General features: G+C 38.0%; 3 protein-coding genes across 4 annotated transcripts; 1 reads left to right on the top strand and 2 right to left on the bottom strand.

Moving 5' to 3' along the window:
* Nucleotides 1–247: 247 nt before the first annotated feature.
* LOC117614455 (translation initiation factor IF-2-like) lies at nucleotides 248–3,412 on the bottom strand. The gene is made up of 3 exons (XM_034343271.1): nucleotides 2,602–3,412; nucleotides 1,497–1,752; nucleotides 248–1,007 (listed from the first exon to the last, which is right to left on the bottom strand). Exons 1-3 carry the CDS (start codon nucleotides 2,920–2,922, stop codon nucleotides 622–624), a joined length of 963 nt encoding a protein of 320 aa, XP_034199162.1. The 5' UTR covers nucleotides 2,923–3,412; the 3' UTR covers nucleotides 248–621.
* Nucleotides 3,413–4,378: 966 nt separating this feature from the next.
* LOC117615766 (syntaxin-32-like) lies at nucleotides 4,379–8,175 on the bottom strand. Its single transcript, XM_034344909.1, has 6 exons — nucleotides 7,848–8,175; nucleotides 7,341–7,639; nucleotides 6,551–6,801; nucleotides 6,242–6,417; nucleotides 5,585–5,791; nucleotides 4,379–4,775 (listed from the first exon to the last, which is right to left on the bottom strand). Exons 2-6 carry the CDS (start codon nucleotides 7,588–7,590, stop codon nucleotides 4,616–4,618), a joined length of 1,044 nt encoding a protein of 347 aa, XP_034200800.1. The 5' UTR covers nucleotides 7,591–7,639; nucleotides 7,848–8,175; the 3' UTR covers nucleotides 4,379–4,615.
* A 4,629-nt stretch (nucleotides 8,176–12,804) lies between these two features.
* LOC117627666 lies at nucleotides 12,805–20,304 on the top strand. Of its 2 annotated transcripts, none has more exons than XM_034359852.1 (5): nucleotides 12,805–13,021; nucleotides 13,198–15,970; nucleotides 16,127–17,875; nucleotides 18,756–19,011; nucleotides 19,122–20,304. In XM_034359852.1, the coding sequence occupies exons 2-5, from the start codon at nucleotides 13,265–13,267 to the stop codon at nucleotides 19,688–19,690; spliced, it is 5,280 nt and encodes a 1,759-aa protein (XP_034215743.1). In that variant the 5' UTR covers nucleotides 12,805–13,021; nucleotides 13,198–13,264; the 3' UTR covers nucleotides 19,691–20,304. The 2 variants fall into 2 exon arrangements, with proteins under 2 accessions (XP_034215743.1, XP_034215752.1); XM_034359861.1 differs by having other exon boundaries at nucleotides 13,181–15,970.
* The last annotated feature ends 1,460 nt before the right edge of the window (nucleotides 20,305–21,764 follow it).

Raw genomic sequence — 21,764 nt, 5'->3', positions numbered from 1 at the left:
GCTCACTTGTCAATTCCCTTTTATCCCTTTTATCTCCTAGCAAGTACCACTTGAACAAACGTCGAATTTTGGGGAATCTGATTTAATTTGAGATCGAATCAAACCCCGTCAAGGTATGGTTAGAGCCCCAAATCAAAACCAGCAAGGATAAAAATTTCTAAAGGTTGTTGATCACAATAAAGTTGAAAGCTGTAACAGATGCACCCACAACTGGCATACCTAATATTTTAAACCAAGGCTCAGATTATTGGGTTTCAGTTCAAGAGGAAAACTCACTCCATTAGAATGCAATAATTTCTCATTGTGTCCATTCATACACAATAAGTTCGTAACAGAGAAATGGAGGAAGAACTAAAATACAGAGAGCTATCAAGTTAACGACTTTTCAGGGAATAATATCCAATGAGCAAAACTGGCTGATTCATACGTCCCATGACAACTGAGCAAAAAAATGATCGAGAACAGCGAAACGGAAACTTCCTATTAGTCCACCACAATGAAATTAAAGGTCATCTTTCACAAAACCAGAGCCATACCCACTCTTTATTTCGCACAACTTTGGTCATATGAACAAAGAGAAATTACATGTTCATATATAAAATGTTGGACGAAACTGGGCTTTTACCGCACAGGCTGCTGGTTGTAATGGTTCTTCTCTTTCTTCTTAGCTGCAGCAAGCCGTGCTCTCCTAGCAGCAGCCTCTTGAGCAGCTGCTTTCGCAGCAGCATCCATCTCTTTACTAGACTTCTTCTTCTTCGCGGTTACAACCTTCTTTAATCGCTCCTTCACATCAACATTTGATGTATCCTCCTCTGTCTGTTCAGCTGCAGTAACTTCAGCCAGTCCATTAGTTGCCCCTGAGTTGTTTGGTTGGTCTTGAGATTCTTTCACCTCCTTGGAAGCTTTATCTTTCTTTTTCTTCTTCTTGGCGCTCTTGGACTCTGCGGGCTGATTTTCCTTCTTTTCTCCATCTCCATTCAGCGCACTATCCTTCTCTTGTGCAGCACCTGCAAATGTAACATAACAAAGGTTGAATATTGAATATGAGGTGACACCAAAGAAACCTTGCCTGTAGAGGTTCTGATGCCAAGAATAGATAAATAAATAAGAAACGAGACTCCACCATCTGCCATAAGACTAGAAATAAATAAATAAATACCACAACTTCACCTTCAAACATATGTTTGCCAATTGATTCTAAGCTTACTTTAGAATCAATGTGTGTGGTGAATGATAAACAACAAATGTGTTTCAAATGGCGTATCACATACCATACATGAATGTGTAATGTTTACAAAGAAAGTTTAACCATCTTCACATCTTTGTATGCCTTAACTCAAATTTCAATTCATAAATAACAAAATGAAATCATTGTAACATTCAGTTTTTATTCTTTCTTAACTTTAGAAAAAAGCACTATAAGAGCAAAACTGAACCAAGCAAAAAATTGCTGATCACTATAGTAAAACTTATAGGAAATAATTGTTCACAATTACCACGTGATTCATCTTGACTATCACTCTCCTTTTGAGTAACTCCAAAATCAGCCAGAAGGGCCTCAAGTTCTGCAAGTTCCTTTTTCTTTTTTTCCTTTTTTGAAAGTTGCCTTTCTGCCTCCTTAGGTGGCGCAGGAACATCAGCAGGCTTCTTCAGCACTGGCTCAGGGTTTACTGGCACCTCTGGTTCATTATCATGCTCTTCCTCTACATCATCATCACCTTCATCAAGAATATCTTCTTCACTCTCACTATCCTGTAATCACAAATTGACAAGCAGTTATAAGAACTTCATTCAGGTTTCCTTCAAAGCATTTCATCAGTTGCCAGAAATGTTGTGACAAACGTATAACCATACAAAGTGACATGCATGGTCCAATAGAAAAGGCCATCTCAATGAAACAAAGAATGTCGTGTAAACAACTTATGAAAATAAAGGAATGGGTATTTATGAAACATACTCGGCTACATTTCAGCCTTCGATTCCAACTATTTTGCCCTTCTCCTCACTTTGAAGGATAACTAGCAGCCAACATAGCTACATTGTAGAAGTACAAATCAGTCCACCTTGAAAACTCATGTTACAACCATTTACAGACACTCGCATACACAGAGTATCTCCTCATTCCACACGAAACCTAATCACTTTTCACCCATCGAACTCCATCTTTAACATTTGGGTAACAATATGAATTACAATCGCTTTGCTTCTGCTTTCCTTATAGCAGAAGTTTGATCTCCACCGGAAATCAGCACTTTGATCACAATAACAAATCTTAAGATATGCCTCCACGAACTTCCTCCTTAAACAACCAACAAGCCAAACTAAGAACATTCCCCCAGCAACTCATTAGCTTGGTTTTTCTTTTTCTGGAAAAAGAACCAACCAACGTTTTCCTCTATTAAGCCAAAGCCTTGCAAAGTTGGCATTTCCATAGTTCTTAGAGTAACATCAATACCCAACTACACTATCTCTATTCATCAATTCATTTCCGTCTATCAGAAAATATCTTTAGTGAACAAAAATCAAACAAACTAATGAATAAAACACAAAATTCAGATACCAAACATCAACAGAAAAAATAAAATTAAGCGAAGTTCTGACCTCTACATTTGGCCTGTCCTTATTCTGGTGGGGCTCCGAAGGTCCCCAAACGGATTGAGGCGGAGCCGTTGTGGCGTAGTAGTCATCATCATCTTCATCATCCACATCGGCCCACGATTTCGCGTTCAAGGGAGCCGGAGCCCAAAAAACCTGGGCCTCGGGCGCCTTGGGCTGGGCCGACTGGGCCGACTTGGAGGACCCTTTGCTCTTGCGATCCTTATCGGACTTCTTCTTCTTCCTCAGAGTCTCGAGCGCCGCGAACACGTTGGTGTTGTTGATGACGAGCGAGCCCTCGTCTCTCCTGCTTCCACCGCCAACCATCTCTGTTTCAACAACTCGAGATCAGCCAAACTATGCGGGAACCGAGAAAATGCGTGTGAAGCCTCGCGGTTTTTCAATTCACAAATTTGCAAGACTCTATTATCGCGAAAATTGAATAAGCTAAACTTTGTTTACAATTAGGGTTTCGAGCCTTTGATGAACGGAAACCAAACAATATTATATATCAAAAATTAAAAGATAAATTAAACCGACGAAAATTCTCGGAGTTTTGGTGGTGTCAAAATTTTGATCGCGGGAAATCGAGAGAGAGTCGGAGATCGGAGATTTGGCGGGGATTGTGAGGGCTGGTGATGGAAGTGAAGGGAAAATTTGGGGTTTGGAGCAGACGGTGAAATTAGGGATTGGGATTATTAATATGAAGAGAGAATGAGGGAGAGGGAGCTATGGAGGATGAAGGGGGATGAGTTGGTTACGTTTGCAAAGTAGGGCTAAATTGAAGAGGACTGGATAACGTAATGGAGTGCCGAAGAGGAGCTTATATAGGTGGCTGTGTTTTTGCTTTTTACCGATTGGTCCTCCAACTTATTGTTCTTCAAACTAGTCCCAACGTTTACGGGTAATTTCAAGCTGGTCTCAACTTTGTAAAAAACTAATACCAATGTACGTCCTCTGGATTTTTTATTTTTCTGCTTTTGTTTTTTGTTTGTTTTTAATATTTTCATGTTTTATTTTTTTAAAACATTTACTGGTTTTTTAAAAAAAAAATTCTTGTATTTTGTTTTCATGTTGTATTATTTTTATTTTCACGTTTTACTTTCCTCAAGCATGTTCAATCTTGGTTTCCTTCTCTTTGCAATTGAAAAGCAACACGTTTTTCTATTAAAACAAACCAAATACCGCAATGTTAGAAACTGTATACATATACAATGACGTAATAAGGTATGGACGTCCGGAGAAGAATTGTAAGTATAATTTATGTATATGTAATTTTAAAAGTGAAAACAAATTTTTTTTAAACTTCAGTGCCTAGACTCCATTGACGACTTTTCTTATTTCATATTTGATTTCCTAAATGTCACTAGCATCCTCCCTCAGTGGAAAAAAATTTCTTTTTTCTAAATGTTATTTCATATTTGATTTTTATCCATTTACTATGGATGCACCTTTTTACAGTTGAATATTCATCTTCAAGAAATAGGGTGTACGTGACCATGTAACTAGAATTAAGAAAATATGTTACCAAATAGATTTCATCTAGGTCAAAGTTCGGAAGAATTGGTCTCCACGGCTTTATTTGTGCTCTGCTAGGAAAGAAAAAACAAAGAACACAAAGAAGCTACTCTCTTTTTTCTCTTACCTTTTTAACTTTACTCACAAAAAGCAAGCATCTATACTTCTGATAGGGTCAGTAGAAGGCAGTCTTCCTGGGAACTAAAATCCAAACAGATATATTTCGACCGAAAAAAAATCCAAACAGATATAGAACAATAACAGAGCAGATAAATTAATAGTTTTTGCCAGTCACATTGATCTCAACAAATTTTACAATTACATGTATCCCGTACATATATATATTACAATATGGAAAATCAGGTACTTATCTCGTTTATGCCCGCGTGAACATCCGATCAAGCAAAAAGAGGATACAAAAAGAATGGAAAGGGCCTATCGACAGTAAAAATACTAAAAAGCATTGTCATTTTCTTCCTTCTTTTTAATGTCTTTGCAATGACTATGCCACAAAAAATAGGAAAACCATGAGGAAAAAAATTAGTACAAAGAATATCTTGATCATCAGCCACCTATTAGATGATATGCTATTCAGATACTTGAGCAGTGCCCCTTGTGCACCCTCCACGTTGGCCAACGTGTCATCCATGTTCTCATCAATCCTGCAGGAAGAAATGCCATCATCAAGATTCCAGTTGAATCAAAGTCAAGTGTTAGAGGAACACTACTTATAGGAAAACCATCTCTGTTTGTCAAAGTTGCACTTTTCAACCATGCAATAAACAATTATATGCCCATAGCTATCAAAGTCATCAGAAACACCCGACAGATGCAGTAGGACCATCGAGATTAGCAATTTCCATTTTCCACAACAAATTTTCTGTCTGACTAGAAACCTTAGGACCATCTGGGAAAAAAAAAAAAAAAAAAAAACCTTGGGACCAAATGAAAACTACAAATATACATATAGCAATTGTACTGAATGCATGGAAACCTGAATGATAAGCTATCCATCTTATCGAAAAAAATGTTAAACAAGTGAACTATAAGCTGCCTTCAATTTTCCATTTGTAATCTGCTTGAGTAAACTGTCAGAACCCCCGAGGTCAGAGACAAACCAATTCACTGGGCAATACTTTTACCCATGATCAACGGTAACTTGTTACTCAGATTTGTTTGACTAAATGATTATGTCTTGGGTCAAATGGGGGTCAAATGGAGCTCAAATATCAGATAAGTATTATTTCTTAGCTTCTGATGTCCTTAAAAAATAGAACAATTTAACATAACATTTAGTGGTTTAGAAAGGATGATGATTATAATGACTGATATAGCAAAATTTACAATCACTTGACAAGTAACAGTAAAAAAGGTAGTGTGTGAAATACCTAATAATAAAAAGTGATCCATCTGTTTAGAACACAACCACTGAATTCCACATCAAAGTAAGATACGGGAATTAGATTAAAACCTGATGGCAATCTCCCCTTGCTGAGACACCAAGGTCGCCAGCTGGTTGAAAATATTGCTTAGCTCATGAATAGTGGACTCAACATTTTGCAAAGCTTCAGCTCTGCTCTGCATGTAACTATCTTGCAACGGAACCATCTCCTGTTGTTGCTGTTGCTGTTGCTGTTGCTGCTGGAGCAATGGCTGACTCTCCCCATCCGTCTGCTTCCTGTAAAATTAGATACCAATAAATGTTCCACAAGATACAATCTCAAATTTTGATCACTGAATCAAGTCATCTCAACTTAAGAAGTTATAGGCCCCACAACAGAAGCAGATCACAATAACAAATTTGAAAAACAAAATCCTGACAAGAAATGGTCAAACAGCTATGAAAAAATAAATAAATAAGTTTAGAATTCGATACCGTGAACTGAGATAATCTTTAACATCAAAACAAAAAAATAGGATGTTCAAGAAGAAGAAAGGGTGCATGCAGTTGCGACAATTATTGAGAAATTCAGGGAAAACAAACCACAATATTGATAATGCAACAATCACAAAAATCACCTATGTACTTGATGTCTGATAAACATAGCTACTCATGCACTTAAAGGGTATCAGTTATCCACAGCTGAACCAAAAAAAAATGCAAAAAACAAAAAAATTACTCTCTTACTTGGGGAACAACTGTGATGAAGATGGTGATCCATTTGCCCATGGAGGAGGAGAGGCACTTGAAGAACTAGCAGCTGACCTGGCAGCCAGTGGACGCTGACGAACAAAAGGATTTGCAGCATCCTTAGATGCAGAAGCAGAAAACAATTGTCTTCTATTCTCATGAACCTTCATATTCTTCACGAAATCAATAGAAAAGATACGTTAGTCTTAGAAAATAACCTAAGGAGCAGCAATAGCAGAGCTCTCTCATACTAAGATCACCAGCCTAACTAGACAGGAATTAATATTCAGCAACATTAGGCCTTACCTCAGTCCGCATGGTGAGGACTTCTTTAAACTCTTTTGTGGTGCTCATAAGCCGATTTTTCAAGTCATCAACAACTGTGGTTGAATGACTAGTCGTGTCACTAGAAATATTCCCACTGTCATTTCTGGAGTTGGATAGAAGCTGAAGGTCTACCACTGCAGAGTTAAGTGCAGTAATATCCTGCTTGATAACTGCTGTCAGCTCCTGAATTTCCCTGGTAGGGTCATCAAACACGGAAGTCCTCTTTGCCACTACATGACAAGACAAATACCTTAAAATAAATAGATAAACATTTTTCAATCATAATTAACTATTGCAATAGCAACACAAAAACCACCAATATTCAAAAATTTGACGCCCTTCCAGGTAGTCACACTTTACAGTGGAAAGAAATTAAACCTAATTTAATCATCATCCGGAACATTCCAAGGAGGGGATGAAGCCTGGTGCATCAGCTCCCAATCTACCAAATAGAGGGTTGAGAACAGAGGCAACGCCCTATGTCAGTGTGATTATATATTATATTAGGGGTATGGTTTTGCAACTTTGAGCCACGAATTTCCTTATAAAAGTCAGGTGCAGAGTTCGTGCACAAATGCAACTGGTTCTTGCTTTCGATCAGAACATGAGAATATGTTAAAGTCATTCATGACAACAAGCACAAGTCAATGACTGCTCCAGAGACCTTTTTCAGATATAAGTTAAGCAAACACCGCATAAATAAATTTGCAATGTCTCCAATTTCAAACAAAAACAATTACAATTGTACTACCAATCATCAATAACTCACACTTAGTCAGCTTTCCAAGCTTCTGCGATGTCTGGTGTATCCCGTACCCGATTTTGGAAGCCCTCTTATTGAACTCGGACTGAACCGCAACCACAGAACGTTGTTCCTCGAATTTCGATTTCGATCCACTACTTAGCCCATTCTGCCCCGACCCTGGTCCTGATGAGAACGACTTTTTTAGCCTCTCTGCTACACTCTGAAACTCCTGCGTCCGATCCCTAAAAGACGATTGTGCCGCTTTCGCATTCATTTTCCAGACCCTAAATCTTCAAATTGCAATTCTACAATAGCATAACCACCTGAAATCGCATAAATTCACTCCAATACTCAAATGGCTGCTCAATTAGACATTTTATATCATATAAGTGTCATCGTTTCTATTTGGCCTAGGTGATGCGAAATTTGATTAAAAAACCATATCAAAACCCTCATTTTGTTCGGCCTTCCCATCTTTCTCGGCATCCAAACAGCAAAAAGGGAAATTAAATCAGGAAATAGCGAAATTACCTCCGCGAGAGCGAGATCTGAAACCCTAGACCCGCGGAATTGAAGTTCTCTTAGCAAAGTGAAGAGAAACTGATTCGGGAATAGAGCTCGCGGGAAGGTGAAACGCTGCGTCCGGATCGAGATCGCGCGAATGCGAGTTCACGTGTGTAAATGTTTGAGGGTGAAATTGAAGAGATTTTGATGCGAGGTTGGATCTAATGCAAAATTTAATCTTGCGGGAAACAGAGAACACTTGTTGCGCGTCGTGGAGCTGTAGCTGAACAAAATTTTGTTATTCTGACCAAAAACTAAAAACTAAAAATTTACTGCAATATCGTCGGATGGGAGTTTTTGCAGAATGGTCCCTTGATTTCTATTTAGTTTTTTTCGTACCATTTGGATCCAAGAATCTCTTGGAAAATTACAGATGTACATTGTTTTATTCATTTATTTTTTGGTGAGTGTTAAGTTTTTTTTGTTTGGAAGTAACTGAGTATTTTAATTTCGTGTGATTCAGTTGAGATTTTAAACGATTTTAAAGAAGTTTAAAAGTATATGAGCATCAATCAAGATTTTATAGAAGTCTTGAAAAATCTGAATGTATTCAATTTATATTTTATCTATTTAAATTTAGTTGTATTCAATCATAAATTTGAAGTGTATTCAAGTTGGGTGTAGTGAGATGTTGTTTTTACCAAGGTCTAAAATATCGATGGTATTAAAAATATCGGTAGTCTAAAAACAATGAAATTTATATGGAAATATCGGGATACATAATAATTGAATAAAAACCACAAAAATTGTAAGAAAAACTTGGAAATTTTTATTGAAATTTTGGAGGATGTTTATTTAGTCAATTATCTATTAGTTTATCACAAAAAATTGAAAGGAAATGCATTACATGATGGGTTTAACTGATTTAATGATTACATAGCGAACTAACAAACATTGTGAGTGTAAAAAATATTTAGTAATTAATGAAAGAAAATTAAACACACCATAATCATTTATATATAATGATTTACTATAATATTTTACACTTTATACATTGTATGATAAGATACATGAGTGACTTAGTACCACATAGAGTTCCTATGAGGTTCAAATTTTTCACTATATCTCTATGTGTAGTGTAAGTGTATTGCGAAGAGTAGTCATCATATGATAAATCCCCAAAATAGTTTTGCATGTAATTGTTAACATGCCACCTATGGATCCGAGATTTATTGACGTTGTCCATAAGCAAAATCATTTGAAGATTGGGTCTCGGATTCTTTTTATGAGCCGCTCAATTCCATTCCAAAATAAAAAGTCAAAGACTCACATTCTTATGTGAAAATCTAATTCTTGTAAGTTGTAAGGAAACAAAACAATATAAATATACATATTTCAGCATATTATTACAAAAACATAAGAAATATGGTGGTTAAGATGTTGGAGGAGTGAAATGGCAAGGATTTGAATCCCCTTTGCGTGTGCTTTGTGTTTTTTTCACTTTTTTCCATTACATTGATATTTTTGAAATTTTCGAAATTATAGCGATATTTTGACAAAATATTGCTGAAGTGTGAGCGAAATTATCGACATTGATATTTTCCGATATTATCGATATTTATACAATATGTATATGGATACATTCTGAAATATCTGTGACTCGAAAAAACGATAATATACTGAATATTTCGTTGATATTATTGATTTTTTAAACTATGGTTTTTACAGTCATATTACTTTATTGATTTATATTGTACTACCTTTGGCCAAAAAAAAATGGAATATAGCCGAGTGGGAAAAGGTATTGACCTGTATACCATTGTCTCATATTCGAACACCCATATAGGCGAAACTTATTTCACCATATATACAATAGAGAAATTTCACGCAACAAAATATGAAAATGTTTGCAGACATAGGTTTAGGCCTCCTTTGGGAATGTTTTTTTTTTTTTTTGCCAAAAATCTGCTTTCTTTAAAGTTAAGCAATTTAAGGTATTTGGTAAAAATAAAATATCCCGCTTATTTTTAAAACAGTGGCCTTTTGACAGCATGTTTTAAAAGCAGGTTATGTGTTGCTTTTCAAAGCTGCTTTCAAAAGAAGTAGAGATAAGCATGTAATGAATTTTTTTTAATTCCCAAAATACCATCATTCATTTTTTTAAATGACACCACTTTCACCTCCACATCCAACTCCACCACCTTTATCACACCACCTTCACCACCTCCTCTGCCACAACCACTACCACCACCACCACCACCACCACCACTTCCACCTCCACAACCTCCATCCCCATCACCACCAATACCATAACCACCACCTTCACCTTCATCACCACCACCACCTGTGTCAAATTAGGCCCAAACACCACCACACGATTAGCACATAACACTTCAATATCATGTCTATTTTAGTCATTATTCATAGTTATAATAATTTTATATTAAAATTTACCAAACTGTTTTGACACTGCTTTTTGTGCTAATAACACTTTAAAAAATTGTTTACTGAAAACATGGAGCTACTTTATTTTACAACTAATTATTTTCAAAGCACATAATACACAACTTTTTTTTTTAAGTGACAGTAATCTCAAACTAGCCATTAGCCAAGTTGACTAGAACAGATGTGCTTCACACTCTACACCCGAGTTCGAATCTCCCCCCCTCTAAGTTAATTTTAGAATATGAGACCATTTTCCACAAAATAGAGCATTTCACAAAAGTTAATTAATAAGAAATTTTACATCTGCAACAGTAGAAAACCCTTCATTAAAGAGTTTGAATAAAGATACCGCCAAAACCTAGATTATAGGGTTATTCGCAGCAATGGTCCCTCAACTATACCCGTAGTTACATATGGGTCACTGAACTCAACCAGTAGTCCTTCCGTCAAGTTCTGTTAAATTTTCTGTCAAAAGTGAGGGTAAATTCGAAAATTCATCCACAACCCTCCATATCCTCCACAACTTCAAAAATTGTAAATTTGTAAATTCAGAAATTCAAATTGAATATCAAATAATAAAAATTCTCACATATCTTCTAAACAAAACTTCAGAATCCTAACCCACCAACCCCTCTTCCCTCTCAACCTCTCGATGGTTTGCAAACTGACAGCGTACCGAGTCTAAGAAAGATTCCTCTTGTGCCGAACCTATGGTTCAACCTTCCATTATTGTTTGCTCCCTCGGGGAGGCCCAAAGATTAATCATTTCAGCACTTACCCTTGTTCATTTTTGTTTCAAAAGTCTACAAATTTTAGCACCCATGAGTTAGATTTAGTGGCTCTTGCAAAAGGGTTGGGTTTTAAATTGGTATATTTGAATTGGGTTCGAAGATTATGGAAGATCGATGTGATTTAGGAGAAGGGTTGGTCTGAAGGTAAAATGCGAGATCTTGAATCTGTTTGCTGGTCTGAATGTATTTATTATGAATATTTGAAAATATTCTTGTTGCTGTGCGACATCTTTTTAATTGAATTTTTTGGTGTCGGCAAGGATTGGGTTGCGGCAATGAAGGGTTGTGGAGGAAGGGGAGGGTTGTGAATGAATTTCCGAATTTATCCTCACTTTTGACAAAAAATTTAACAGAATTTGACAGAAGGACTAATGGTGCAACACAACACCTAATTGAGTGACATCTGCAACTAATAATTGAGTTCAGTGACCTAAATGTAACTACGGGTATAAATGAGGGACCATTGCTGCGAATAATCCTAGATTATATTACAAATCACGAAATTTAAAACCATCATTGGTTGCATTTAATCAAGTTATGAAATTTCAATTTGACATGACTCATGAGAATCATCAAAGAACCTTGTTTTTTGAGTTGGTATTTGGTAATGTGAAATGTAGTTTTGACATGACTAACTTGACAAAAGTTTGATCGCACAAGAAAAACAATTTGTGTTTCAATGTTGGTACAATCATCAAATTTTGCTTACAAAAATAATGCAACAATTTATCGTTTCTTCAAATCTAGACATACTATAAATTTTATAAGAATATAGTTTAATGAACAAAATTGATAAACTTAGCACTATTGTTGTTGCCAACATATAATTAAACTTTCTTTTCTACAAGTTATGAATATCAATTTTTACCTTACGCATAATTCTCACTATTTTCATTTAAAACAATAATAAAAAATTCAAAACGCATGCAAACAATTCATACTTTGTGCACCTCACACCTAATGCTCATCAAAATATTTCACATTCAACTTTAGACCTCATTAAATTTGTCCAAATTATTGCACAACCCTTATCAAAAAAATTTAGGCCATGAATCATTTTTACATGTTACACATCGCATTTCTTCCTTCCCAATGAAGGAAACTTTAGGCCGGTGGGTCATATTCACATGATACGCATATGCGATCGGTTTCAACACCCAGTAATTAGAGCGCGACGTAGACAATAACTGCTCGCTGCTTCTCTGTACGTACTTACTTCGTTTGTTTCCTTTGACCACGTCACTGCGTGCGGTTATATTGGCTTCCGGGCGCTGCTAGAAACGCCCGCTTCAACACTGTGCTCACGCGCTCCTCCAAGCTCTTTTGATAGACCCAAGCTCATTACCCACCACGTGTCGCTTCCTTAAAGCGAGTTTATGTTTCCTTTCTGGCGCCTCATTTCTCAAACGCAATGGCATTCCCGATATTTCACGTACAATGAGGCCGAGTTTTAAGTACCGCAAACCAACTCTTTTCATTAATTACTATTTTTCAAAAAATTATGAATATTTATCCAATCTGAACCGTTCGTTTTTTTATATGAAATCTGACCGTCCATTTTCAGCTTATTTGGCACGAAATTGTTAAGCTCTAGCCGACTATGGTACAAAATGAAGCGGAAGAATTGAGTTCCCCACATCGACTTACCAATCGGACGTTCCAGATATCGCCACGTGGTATTATCCAAAGGATTCGCTATTTTCCATTTTGTTTTCATTTTTTTCGTTATTTTCGATCAAAACCCTTACTCTCGTGGAACCGAAGAAACCCTAGCTCTCGTCCCGTCTCTTACGGTGAAAAAAAAAGCTGAAATTTCAACAATTATCGAAAATTAAATTCGAAAATTGGGGAATTACATTAGGGTTTCAAATCAGGAGGTCAGGAATCGAACCCTAGTTGATGCTTCGCGTTCATGATTTTCTCAATTCGTTTGGGGAACCGATGATTCGTTGTATTACGGTTAAGGTACGCTTGTGATTGAGTTTATTATTTTGAATTTTTATGAAATTTTTAACGTTTTCTCGGAAATGATCTCAATGCGTGGGGGAATAGGGTGTGATCGCTTGGTTTTTGGGTTTTATTTGGGGGACTTTTGTGATTTTTGCCTTGCTTTTGCTGTAACAGATCTGAAAACTGTGTAGGGGCATGTATGATGGAATGTGAAAATTGGGTTTTCTCGGTTTGGGTGCTTGGATTGAGGGATTGTTGATGGAAAATAGAATAGAGAACTCACATGGCACTGAAATTCCCAGGAAATCGAGATCTTTGGATCTTAAGAGTTTGTACAAATCCAGGACTACAAAAGAGGTCCCAACCAAGAGCTTGAAGAGAAAAGGTAGTGCAGAGGATGGTGATGAGAACAGGGACAAGAAGAAGAAGAGTAGGAAAGAGGTGTCTCTCAGTAGTTTGAAGAATGTTAATACTAGTAGCAAGAAGAGTTTAGATGAAGTGTATCATAGTGGGTTGAATTCTGGTTCACATGACCCGGAGGCGGTGAAATGTGGGTCGAGCCAGATATTGGATAGCGGTAGTGGGTTTAATGGCGTTTCATCACTTAGTTTGGGTAATAATGTTATTCAAATCCCTAGGCGTAAACGGGGTTTTGTGGGCCGAAAGAAATTTGAAGGTGGTCAGGTACTGAAGCTGCCAGATCAGTCTGCTGGTAAAGTAGGTCTTGTTGATCAGAATCATCAGATAGCTAAGTTAAATGTTGATGATTTAGGGACTCAAGATGAGTCGTTGAATGTTAAAAGAAAGAAGGGTCGTGATGATTTTAAGGAAAACATAGATAGTGAGTTGAATTCAGCACCACATGCTGATAAGGAAGTTGTTCATACAAGTCACTCGGTTGTAAGCAATGGGGATTCATCTTTGAAAAAGTCACGGAGGAATCGTAGGAAAAGGAAGGATTTGGCATGTGATAGTAAAATTGCTGCAAAGGAAGCTGAGCCTTTGGTCGATAGTTCCACAAAAACATGCCATGATTCACAAGAAGACAATGAGGAGAATCGGAGGAATCGGAGGAATCGTAGGAAAAGGAAGGATTTGGCACGTGATAGTAAAATTGCTGCAAAGGAAGCTGAGCCTTTGGTCGATAGTTCTACAAAAACATGCCATGATTCACAAGAAGACAATGAGGAGAATCGGAGGAGTCGCAGGAAGAGGAAGGATTTAGCATGTGGTAGTAAAAGTGCTGCAAAGGAAGCTGATCCATTGGTTGATAGTTCTACAAAAAGTTGCCATGATTTACAAGAGGACGATGAGGAGAATCTTGAAGAGAATGCAGCAAGGATGCTTTCATCGAGGTTTGATCCAAGCTGTACTGGGTTTTCTTCAAACAACAAGGCTTCTGCATTGGAATCTGCGAATGGATTGTCTTTTCTGCTATCTTCTGGTCAGGATTTTGATAGTCGTAGGTCAAAGTCTATTTCTGGGTCAGAATCTCCTTCGGTTGATAATTCTGGTAGAGTGTTGAGGCCGAGGAAACAGCACAAAGAAAAGGGACATTCGCGGAAAAGGCGCCATTTCTATGAAGTTTTTTTGGGGAACTTGGATGCTTACTGGGTAACGAACCGGAGAATCAAAGTCTTCTGGCCCTTGGACCAAACTTGGTACTACGGCCTTGTGAATGACTATGACAAGGAAAAAAAACTTCATCATGTTAAATACGATGACCGTGATGAAGAATGGATTGACCTTCAAAATGAGAGGTTCAAGCTCTTGCTACTTCCTAGTGAAGTTCCTGGTAAGATAGAACGGAAAAAATCAACACAGCGGAATAGAAGTTCTGTTGAGAGAAAAGGAAACTTGAAACCCAGAAAAGAAAAGAAAAAGAGAGAGTTGACTTCGGAGGATGATAGCTGCATGGGCAGCTATATGGACACTGAACCCATTATTTCATGGTTGGCGCGATCTAACCGTAGGGTCAAGTCTCCTTCCTGTGCTGTAAAGAAGCAAAAAACATCAGGTCTATCTTTAAAGTCACCGTTGTCTGATGAAGATGTCATGTTACATGGATCTCTGGGTGATGGTTCATTTAGAAGGGATAAAATTAGAACTTCTCATAATTCTGGCAGATCATCTGATGTTTTGAGGCAAGAAAAGCCTACATCACAAGGCAGCACTTGCCCCAGAGATAGCAAAATGCCTATTGTTTATTTTCGGAGGCGGCGCAAAACTGGGTCTGTATTGTCTCACACATCCAAGGGCAATCATGCCTATGTGAGTGAACTTGGTTCTATTACTTCTTTTGTTCCTGTTAAGGAGATTGGGGATTTGGAAGAGCCATATGATTTTGTGAGAAGGTTGGATGCCAATGGGCCATTGTGGTATATTGATGATGCAGGGTTGCTAAAGTTGACTCTTCCTTGGACAGAAGCAGGGAAAGTTACTTTTGAGTTGGGCGTTCCGATGCATTCAACTATTAATGATTCTTTTGGAGTAGAATTTTCGTTGTTTCATGCTGCATTGCTGCATCGGTATGGTACAGTGGTGATCACATGGCCAAAGGTTTATTTGGAGATGCTTTTTGTTGATAATGTAGTTGGGCTGAGGTTTCTCTTGTTTGAAGGTTGCTTGGAGCAGGCTGTGGCCTTTGTTTTTCTTGTCCTGGCATTATTTCATCACCCTATTGAACAGGGGAAGTTTCTGGATTTCCAGTTACCAGTAACTTCAATCAGGTTCAAATTCTCTTGTGTTCAGCTTCTTCGGAAGCAACTTGTGTTTGCAGTCTACAACTTCTCTCAAGTGAAAAAGTCAAAGTGGAAGTACCTAGACTCAAAAGTTAGGAGCCATTGTTTGCTCACCAAGAAACTGCCTCTGTCTGAATGCACCTACGATAGTATTCAAGCACTTCAAAATGGAACAAATCAGTCACCTTTTATGTCTCTTTGTGGGCGTCCCTCCTCTGTCAAGGTATTTGTCTTATGTTCTCTACATATTCCGAAAACAATTTTTGGTTTTAACTGAATTTTTTTTTCCTAGTCTTCCACCCTGTGTAGATAATTATATTGTTCATCAATGTATTTGTATTATGAAGGCATTTACTTATATAATTTTTCCACCAACCAGGGTACACGGAGGAGGTCCAGGCAGGGCATTAACTTCATGGGTGGTTCCAGGGAATCTACTTTTGTAAATATCAGTCATTCTACTTCTCATTCTGATGAGCTTCCCAGAAAACTTCCTCCACTCGCCCTATCTTTTACTGCTGCACCTACTTTCTTCCTTAGTTTGCATCTTAAGCTGCTTATGGAGCATTGTGTTGCTAATATATGCTTTCGGGACCCGGATTCAGTGGAGCTTTTAGGAAACTCTGGCAGTATGTTGGCAGTTGACTGTTCTAGTGTGGAGGACTTTTTTAACAGAGGTTCAAAAATTACTCATGAGAACAATTTAAAGGCATCACCAGGTAATGCTACTTCTGATCACTCCTTTTCCAAACCAGAAACAGAAACTGCTCTTGCTCTATGCAATGGAGGTTGGACAAAGTCATCTCAGCATTACCAAAATGGTGTTCTTAGTGTTGCTGGATCCTCCACTGGTACTGAGGTCCCTGAAAAGACAGGAACTGATGCAGTTGTCCACCATCCAGAGTCAGATCAATGTTCTTTATCACCAAAGCATTTGGTTGGCAAAGAGAAGTCTGACACTGATTCCCAGTCTTTTTTGAATGGTCTCACTGTCGAGATCCCATCATTTGACCGATTTGAGAAGCCTGTGGATGGGGAGGTGCAAAGTGCTCAACAGCCTACAGATTGTTCTTGGAATATGAGTGGTAGCATTATCCCTACCCCTAACCCCACGGCTCCTAGAAGTACATGGCACCGAAGTAGAAATAGTTCATCATCATTTGGATCCCTCTCACACGGTTGGTCTGATGGAAAGGCTGACCTTTTCCATAATGGTTTTGGCAATGGACCAAAGAAGCCCCGAACTCAGGTCTCATACACATTGCCTTATGGAGGTTTTGATTTTAGCTCGAAGCAAAGAAACCTTCAGAAAGGGATTCCTCCTAAACGAATTAGGAGGGCTAATGAGAAGAGGTTATCAGACGTTTCTAGAGGTTCCCAAAGAAACTTGGAGCAGTTATCATGCGAAGCAAATGTGTTAATCAATGGCAGTGACAGAGGGTGGAGGGAATGTGGGGCACATATAGTATTAGAGCTTTTTGATCATAATGAGTGGAAGCTTGCTGTGAAAATATCAGGGACTACAAAGTATTCATACAAGGCACATCAATTTTTGCAGCCTGGGTCGACAAACCGCTATACTCATGCTATGATGTGGAAGGGAGGAAAGGATTGGATCTTGGAGTTTCCAGATAGGAGCCAGTGGGCACTTTTCAGGGAGATGCATGAAGAGTGTTACAATCGGAATATTCGTTCTGCTTTGGTAAAAAACATTCCTATTCCTGGTGTCCGCTTAATTGAAGAAAGTGATGATAATGGAGCAGAAATATCGTTTCTTCGCAGTTCTACGAAGTATTTCCGGCAGACAGAAACAGATGTTGAGATGGCTTTGGATCCATCTCGGGTCTTGTATGACATGGATAGTGATGATGAGCAGTGGATCATGAAGTTTCAAAATTCTTCAGAAGTTGACAACAGTAGTTCTATAGAGATCGACGAGGAGATGTTTGAAAAGACAATGGACATGTTTGAGAAGGCTGCGTATGCTCAACAGTGTGATCAGTTCACATATGAAGAAATAGAAGAGTTCATGGCTGTAGTTGGTCCCATGGATGTGATTAAAACCATTTACGAACATTGGCGAGGGAAAAGGCTAAGGAAGGGAATGCCTTTAATCCGACATCTCCAGGTACTTTCTGAATGTTATTTATTTTAGGGAGATTCACTATTATACCCAATATGGGGGCCCAAATTATAAAAATACCCTATATAAAATGGACTTTAGAAACACACCCAAAGCCCATTTACAACATAACAAAAAGCTTTTAACTTCTTATAAATTACAAAACTGCCATCAATTTCTTAAAACAAGCCCAACCCCAAAATCTCATAAAAATACCCAAAGCACTCAATAGGGCATCAAAGTAATTTAATAATGAATATTAAATTCAATAAGGCTAGCTATCATTTTTTGGGTTTTTTTTGGGTTTGTTTATAGGAATTCAATTGTGTAGGGTTTATTTATAATATTAGTGCTAGAAATGGGTATATCACTAAATATCTCTTTATTTTATGTGATAGCTTTACCTTTTAGGTAGTTTAGAATAATGGGACACTCATCTACATTTCATCTCTGCATTAGTTACAAGTTTTCTTCTATGGTTGGGAATGTACTTCTCACAGCCAATTTAACTCCTGCTTGGTTCCTGTGCCAAACTCTGTGAACAGTATCCACCATTATTATAATAAGATGAACCTGTATAGGGAGAAGTTGACATTCATCAGATCATATTCTTGCTTAAAAGCTTTTAGTAATTTTCTTTATTGAGAATACTCAGTTTTCCCTGTGGTAGTAACCATGTAATTTTTGAACCCAAATTTAGGATCTTGACAGGGTGATTTTATTATGTAGCTTGTAATTCATGGGGTGGGATGCTAATACTAATAGTTATATATATTAATTCCTGTTCACCCTTGAATTTTTATTTTCATTGTGGAAAAGCCATCTGCCTTTTGTTTGTTCATTTGAATGCTTTACAAATTTTTTATTTTTTATTTTTTATTTACAGCCATCTGCATGGGAAAGGTATCAACAACAAGTGAGAGAATGGGAGCAAGCTATGATCAAAACCAATACCATCCTCCCCAATGGATGCCACGAGAAAGCTGCATCAGTTGAGAAGCCACCAATGTTTGCTTTTTGTCTGAAACCACGGGGCCTGGAAGTTCCCAACAAGGGATCAAAACAACGGTCACAGAAGAGATTTTCAGTTTCTGGACATAGCAGTGGCATGTTAGGAGATCCGGATGGTTTCCATGCTATTGGTAATTTTCTTTACCCCTGGTATTTCAATCAAAATCTTTTCCCTAAATACAAATTTTGACTAATTTCTTTTGCAAGCATCTTTTTTATTGGGTTTTGTTTATTCCCTCAGGAAGAAGATCAAATGGGTTTGCTTTTGGTGATGAAAAAGTTGTATATCCAGGCCACAACTATGACTCTTTAGACGATTCCCCATTGTCTCAGACATCACCTAGGGTATTTTCACCAAGGGATGCAACTAACATCTTGATTAGCAATGATGGGTTTGAGAGGAATCATCTACATAGAATTCACAGAAGCAAGTCAAAGAAATTTGGAAGGACGGTATCACCTGTTGAACCCCAGATGGTGTCTCCTTACAGTCACAGAGTGGTAGGAAACAGAAATGGAGTTCAGCGATGGAATACGGGTTTCCCTGATTGGTCAAGCCAGCGTTATTATCAAACAGATGGGCCTCAGAGGCATGACATGGGATTGTTGGATGGTCCTGATCTCGATGAGTTCAGACTGCGTGATGCATCTGGTGCCGCTCAGCATGCACATAACGTTGCTAGGCTCAAGAGGGAGAAAGCTCAGAAATTGTTTTACAGAGCAGATCTAGCAATTCACAAGGCCGTGGTTTCTCTCATGACTGCAGAAGCAATCAAAGGTTCTTCCGAGGACTCTGATAGCGAAGGGTAGAACATCAAAATTAAACATGAGATGACAGAATTGAAACGCCAAATCCCTCAGCTTGCTGTTGTGTAGGCAGCCTAAAGAGAGTCTTAGACTCGACAATGTTTTTGGTGGAATCAGTCAGTCCGGTTCTACTTTGTCGATAGTGGTGGCTTTTTTTCCCTTTTTTTTACGCAGATACGATAGAGAAATTCTAACATGAGAGCCATGAGCAGTATGAGTGGGGAAGAAAATCATTGCTCCAACGACACCAGCAACGCCCCTGATTCTTCTACTAGCGAGATTTTTTTTTACCAGCTCGAGGTCTGTCTATTCGGTTCAAATCAGTGCAATCTTTGTACTGATCCTGCAGGTTAGGGAGGGAGAGGGGGAGGGGTATATGAAATTTTTGGCTGCCAATCTCATTGTACAGATCTTTTTCCTTGTCCTTTGTTCTTTGTCCCCCTTAACCCCCCTCTCAGTGTTTTTAGTGTTCGGTATTAAACGGAGCAGTTTGTCCAAATAACACTCCACTTGGGAAAAAAAAGAAAGAAAAAGAAAAAGGAATGATTGCCTTTTGCTGTTGAACACTCAGCTTGCTTTACTCCATACTAGTGATAATACGCGACAACCTGATTCAACAGACTCATGAATTACACCGTTTGGAAACCAAACGTAAACACACTTTTTTCATTAAGATTATTGGGGAAGTGTCTGAAATAGAGTCATGAACTTTTTTTTTACACTAGTTTGTAAAACTCTACAATCTTACTCTTCTTGCATGTGAAAAGACTTGGGCATCATCGCTCGAACAAAGAATTGAACATATATATTTAGGGTTAATCGTTTTATTAGTTTTTAAATTTTGACCCGATTTGAATTAGAGTACCTCAATTTTCAAAATAGTTTCTGTGGTCCTTTAACTTTAGTTTCGTTTGGACAAATGGTCCTGCCCACAATTTTGTTAACTTTTTTTTGTTAAATATAGGGGCAAAATTGTATTTTTATATTAAAACAAAAAAAATGAATAAAAATTATATCTTTAAAATAACAATAAAAGAAAATCAAATAAAAAAACAACAAAAAATAATAATAAAGTTTGGGGGGGTTAGAAATCAGAGGAGGAGAGAGAGAGAGAGTTTTTTTTTTTAATTTTTTAATTTTTTATTCATATTTTAATCAATTTTGATACAAAAATAACATTTTGCCCATGCATTTAACAAAAAAGTTAACAAAATTGACAGCATAACCATTTGTCATAACGAAACTAAAGTTAAAGGACCATGGGAATTGGATTGAAACCCTAGCCGCACTCTGATCCCCTTTCTCCTTGCTGACAACCAACTGCGAGGAAGTTAGGAGGGGAGGTGGCCACTGCCCCTCCTCCCGTCCGCCCATCTTCCCCTTCCTCTCCTCATCTCCCCATCTTTTTCTTCCATATTTTTCCTTTCCTCTTATCCCCTCTTCTCCTCCTCTTCCCCTCCCCAGATAGTGTAACACCCCGACTCTAAATTAAATTTCTTAATTTAATTAATTTTGAATTTACGGATTTACCCTTGAGGTAGGGGTATTTTGGTCATTATTTTTACCTGGACAGAGTTTGGGGCAGTGGCTGGTATTTTTGGGTAGATCGTATTGAGTTGAGTCCGTAAACACGTAGTGGGCTCGATTCGGAGTTGTAACGAAGAAGTTACGATCAAAACATCGACAATGGCAAAACCGTAAATATTTCGAAGTTGTTTTTTTAAAAAACCAGATTTCTCTCTCTCTCTCTCTCTCTCTCTCTCTCTCTCTCTCTCTCTCTCTCTCCTGCGAACAGACCTTCTCCCCCAATTTTTTTCTTCTCTCACGATAGCACCTTCACACCTCCACCATCGCCACCACACACCTCCAAACTGAGCGGCACCGGTTCCGTTGGAACCACCACACTTCCTTCTTTCCGTTCCAACCCACCGCCACCTCGATCCGCCGCTGCTGTCGCCGGAAACAGCCACGAAATGAAGCTGTTTTGACAGTTTTTCAACAAACTTTCGGCCTCTCGTTCTCTCTCATTTCTCCACCAAATTTGACGAGTAAGGTATGGTTTTCTACCTATTTTCCA

This window comes from Prunus dulcis, chromosome 1, assembly GCF_902201215.1.
Source record: "Prunus dulcis chromosome 1, ALMONDv2, whole genome shotgun sequence".
Taxonomy (NCBI): Eukaryota; Viridiplantae; Streptophyta; class Magnoliopsida; order Rosales; family Rosaceae; genus Prunus; species Prunus dulcis.
Note: the sequence above shows the minus strand (reverse complement) of the source record. Positions and strands in the feature narration are given on the sequence as shown.

Coding starts and splice junctions, on each gene's coding strand:
- LOC117614455 (XM_034343271.1), bottom strand. CDS start 2,922: ATGGTTGGCGGTGGAAGCAGGAGAGACGAGGGCTCGCTCGTCATCAAC. Junction 1,753..2,601: donor AGGACAGGCCAAATGTAGAG/GTCAGAACTTCG, acceptor TTGTGATTACAG/GATAGTGAGAGTGAAGAAGA. Junction 1,008..1,496: donor TAGTCAAGATGAATCACGTG/GTAATTGTGAAC, acceptor TTACATTTGCAG/GTGCTGCACAAGAGAAGGAT.
- LOC117615766 (XM_034344909.1), bottom strand. CDS start 7,590: ATGAATGCGAAAGCGGCACAATCGTCTTTTAGGGATCGGACGCAGGAG. Junction 5,792..6,241: donor TCATCACAGTTGTTCCCCAA/GTAAGAGAGTAA, acceptor CTAATTTTACAG/GAAGCAGACGGATGGGGAGA. Junction 4,776..5,584: donor CAAGGGGAGATTGCCATCAG/GTTTTAATCTAA, acceptor TTCTTCCTGCAG/GATTGATGAGAACATGGATG.
- LOC117627666 (XM_034359852.1), top strand. CDS start 13,265: ATGGAAAATAGAATAGAGAACTCACATGGCACTGAAATTCCCAGGAAA. Junction 15,971..16,126: donor GGCGTCCCTCCTCTGTCAAG/GTATTTGTCTTA, acceptor TCCACCAACCAG/GGTACACGGAGGAGGTCCAG. Junction 19,012..19,121: donor GGATGGTTTCCATGCTATTG/GTAATTTTCTTT, acceptor TTATTCCCTCAG/GAAGAAGATCAAATGGGTTT.